Below are 4,240 nucleotides of genomic sequence, written 5' to 3'. Positions count from 1 at the left end.
TTTTTTTTTTTTTTTTTTTTTGCATATATTTGTGAGTGTTCCGACCAGCTTGCATACACCTCAACTAATCTCGCGGGACATCCTGCTAACCTTTCAACATTAGGGTGCCAAAACAACCTGTAGGATATTAAATGCTAGAAAGGTGGCCACCACGGATTGAACTTATTTCCTCTAAGCCCTCTATTATACAATCACAAGCTAGTTTGCATAGGAGGTATGTGAAGTAAACTTATGACAATCTAATTTGCAGATACTCAAATGTAAATCCAAAGCACTCATCAATCAAATTTTTTCATCCTTAACCAAATTGAAGTTAAAAACAAGATGGTTTCAGTTCCACTCTCATAATCAACAACTTAAAAAGAGCTCGCTTCATTAAAATCTCCGCAAAAAAAGAAAAACAACACGCACGCACGCCAGGTAACAATTAGCAATATACAAGCACAACACTGCATCAACTTTACGCATTACGCATATCACTCAAAAAGTTCGAAATTGGATATTCCGAAAAGAAAACAACCAATTCATACAATAGGCTAGGCGTCACAAGATAAGCGATGGAAGTGAGCTGAAATCGAGCAAGAAATTATATCGCATTTCAATATAGCTAGTAGAACGAACCGCGATGATTAGCCAGAGATCCAACGGAGCTTGCTCGGCCTTGAGTATGTCGAGAATGTCGGAAGCGTCCCTAGGGAGTTGATCGAGAACTACCCTGACCTCCTCCTCCGAGTTCTGCACCGGTATGTACACACAAGCCATGCTTTTCCCTGGAAGCGCCAAAGCAGGGCAAGCGGAGGAGGGGAAGAATACCCAACAATTGTTCGCCGGAAAAAGTCGAGTCTCTGTTTCGAACTCTGTTCTCTTCACTGAAATTTGATTCACAGGGCACGTCGGTATTTTGGTGTTTTTTTTTTTTTTTTTTTGTTATTAATATTCCGAAAAATAGGCAAAATAAAAATAAATAAAAAAAATCCTCAAAAATGAAATAAATGCTTTCATGTAAATAAATATATATATATATATTTTACTCCCATTATACTACTTAATTTTATATTTAATTATCTTATCTTTATTAACTAAAATTATTAAAATAATTAAACTAGTTTAATTTTTTTTAATTGGTAAGTATATTAGGAATAATGTACTTCAAATTTTAGATTTTTAAATTTATTTACCATCCTCCTTTATGTACGCCTAAATTTTGGTAAAAATAAGCTCATTTATTCCATCAATTAAATTATTATTAATTTATTGCAATTGAATAAATAATTATGTTAATTTAATATTTATTAACAATTAATTTTTATTTTTACAAATGTTAACAATTTTATTAAAAAAATAATTAACATTTGCATTTATTTTCTATAATTAATTCAAAGAATTTATATAAATTAAATGGGTTTAATTATTTTTTTTTTATTAAAAGTTTTAACTATAATAATTTATAAAAATAAATAAAAACTAAATACACTCACAATTTTACTATATTATTTAATTGAATAAATTTAACTTCTTTATTATTATGTAATTAATTAATATTTTTTACAAAAGAAATAAATGATTTTAGCAAATACAACATATTTATTTGTCTGATTTTTAATAATAGAATAATTTAATTTAAAATTTCAATTCCACCCACTCATTAATTCACTTTTTTTTTTCACTCTTCCAAGGTTCTACCAGGTAAAAACGCTCTTTAATGAAACTTTAACTTTAGCTAGTCGTGATTATGAAACCACTTGTTTCGCTTGGTGGACCAGGAATGCCCGACTTATCAATTTATCCAATAAACTACTCGAGGCTCATGTAGCCCATGTATTAATTGTATTCTCGAAATAATAAACCTATTTCAAAGTGGCTCATTTGTACTTAAGAATCAAGAAACCATAATGCCTAATTTTTAGACTTACTTGTAACAACCCAGATCCACCACTAACGTAATCAAGAATTATGCCCAATTTTTAGACTTCTTGTAACAACTCAGATCCACTATAGATATTGTCTCCAATTTTTAGACTTCAGATATTGTCTCCAATTTTTAGACTTTAACAACCCAGATCCACCACTAACAGATAGTCTTCGGCTTTCCCTCAAGGTGTCTCCAATTTTTGGACTTCAGATATTGTCTCCAATTTTTAGACTTTAACAACCCAGATCCACCCCTAACAGATATTGTCTTCTGGCATTCCCTCAAGGTGTCTCCAATTTTTAGACTTCTTGTAACAACCCATCCACCACTAACAGATATTGTCTTCTGGCTTTCCCTCAAGGCTTTAATACACGTCCGGAAGTTTCCACACCCTTGTAAATGAACCAGATCCTTGTCCTCTTTGGGCTTAGTCGGGAAGGCTTCCACACCCTTGTAAATAGCCTAAATCCACCGTTAACAGATATTGTCTTTTTTGGGCTTTCCCTTTCGGGCTTCCCTTCAAGACTTTAAAATGCGTCTACTAGAGGAAGGTTTCCACACCCGGTGTTTGATTCCCCTCAAAACTTTAAAACGCCGGAAGGTTTCCACACGCATCTAATAGGGAAAGGTTTCCACACAGTTATAAATGGTGTTTTGTTCTCTTCCCCGACCAATAGGAGACATCACACTTCTCGGCAAAAAAAAAATTAATTTAAAAAAATGATTAAAATTTTCAGAACAAATGTTTTGATGGAGATTTTGTTACCCTTTAAAGTCTTATACTCATATATCAAACTTGGAGGGGTGAACCTAACAAGAGAACTACAGATTTAAGTGATAATCAACCTATACAATGAATGGTAGCTTATATAATTTACATTCAAATGAGAATATATCAAAAGAAAAAATGTAAGATCATAAAAGAAAATCACTCAACCTTGTAATTTGTGTATATATTTATACAATACAGATTCTTCTTTTAGTTCCTTTAGAACTGATGGGTTACCTCAAAAAACATGGAGGGTGTGCCTAATATTTGTACATTCAACAGCCCAATTGCAAGCAAAGCAATAATACGTCCACCACTCACCTTAACCTCGAATCTTCCTTAGGGAATATCACATTTGGGTTCCGTGCGTGTGGATTCAGTGCCGAGAAGGCCTTCCACATAGCCCCAGATGAGATGCTCCATAACGATTCTTTACCTTTGTCCCCCGCAGGCTGCTGCACCTTCTTTGGTTCTGGAGCAGCCAATGGCTTGGAAGCAGCAGCCTTTGTCTTCAGAGATGGATGGTTCTTGCTCTTTCCCATGCCATTGGCGATCAGCCAGCGTGAACCAGATTTTTGTTGGCTGGAGGTAGAGCTGCCCCATAGTTTCTTATTCGGCTCACTTTTGATACCTACTACGTGAACTTCTGTGATTCTGAACTGAGGAATGTCTTTCCCCTCTTGTTCTTCTTCCTTTTTCTCTACTCTTGTAACCGACTCGAGATTGTCCTCGTCGTAGTTGATTCGTATCTCCGAAACTGTGCTGTATATCTTTGGTTTTGGTGGGATGAACACTCTCTCCACTTGGATAAGAGAAAGCATTGGAGCACCAACTGGTTCGTAGTTTCTCGATGGATCCCGGAGTTGCACCATCAGTGCCACGGTGAAGTTGTTGCCTAGTAAACCACACTTTCTGCTCGAACTCTTTCCTCGCCTTCTGTCTCCTTTCGTGCCACCACGAATGAAGTCCAACGAATTTGCGTGATGAGCAGCGAGTATTTTAGAAGTATGTTCACTGATGATTTCTTCATCATCAAGTTCACCAGAATCCAGTCTCATCCATTCATCAAGAGAGAGAGAGAGACCCATTAATCCATCAACATCATCACCATTGTCTTTTATGTCCAACAACTGCAATCCAGCAGTTCCCTCCAGTCCAAGCGATCCACTAATGTCGATTCCCTTGCCACGGAGAGCTGAAAATTCTCCTATCGGTTGTGCACTGATGTTTGAAGGTGCCTCGTCCTCTGACATTCCTGACTGTATCCTCAGCCCTTCAAGTGAAAGAGCTTCAATCTTGTCCAAGGCTAGTGGAGCAACATCTTCTAAGGATACATATTCCGACTCTGACTCACCATGCATAGAGTTTGGACTGTACTTCTCGTGCCTAGAACGGGATGAACTACCCATGGAACCTTTTCTTCTACCATCTGAATCTTGCTCAAAAACTGGTTTGCTCTGCGGCATACATTGCCTGTTCCAATGCAGAGATAACATACAGCAAAAACAAGATAAGATAAGAAAGAATCTCCCGAAAGAGGGGGGGGGGGGGGGGGGGGG

The 4,240-nt window shown here is 36.7% G+C and overlaps 2 protein-coding genes across 3 annotated transcripts in view; both read right to left on the bottom strand.

The window, feature by feature from the left end:
- Positions 1-931, bottom strand: part of LOC111461792 (protein CTR9 homolog) — a 12,405-nt gene extending 11,474 nt beyond the window's left edge. The window contains exon 1 of the mRNA XM_023105446.1: positions 622-931. Coding sequence (XP_022961214.1) covers positions 622-762 — 141 coding nt within the window. The 5' untranslated portion in view covers positions 763-931. The remainder of the gene's footprint in view (positions 1-621) is intronic.
- A 1,879-nt stretch (positions 932-2,810) lies between these two features.
- LOC111461791 (protein PLASTID MOVEMENT IMPAIRED 1-RELATED 1-like) overlaps positions 2,811-4,240 on the bottom strand; it is an 11,011-nt gene continuing 9,581 nt past the window's right edge. Inside the window, exon 18 of one of the 2 annotated variants that reach the window (XM_023105444.1) lies at positions 2,811-4,154. In XM_023105444.1, coding sequence (XP_022961212.1) covers positions 2,999-4,154 — 1,156 coding nt within the window. In that variant the 3' untranslated portion in view covers positions 2,811-2,998. The remainder of the gene's footprint in view (positions 4,155-4,240) is intronic. The other variant, XM_023105445.1, reaches the window with a different exon arrangement.

Source organism: Cucurbita moschata, unplaced genomic scaffold (assembly GCF_002738365.1).
Source record: "Cucurbita moschata cultivar Rifu unplaced genomic scaffold, Cmos_1.0 Cmo_Scf00025, whole genome shotgun sequence".
In the NCBI taxonomy this organism is placed as follows: Eukaryota; Viridiplantae; Streptophyta; class Magnoliopsida; order Cucurbitales; family Cucurbitaceae; genus Cucurbita; species Cucurbita moschata.
This window is presented reverse-complemented; position numbering and strand designations above follow the sequence as displayed.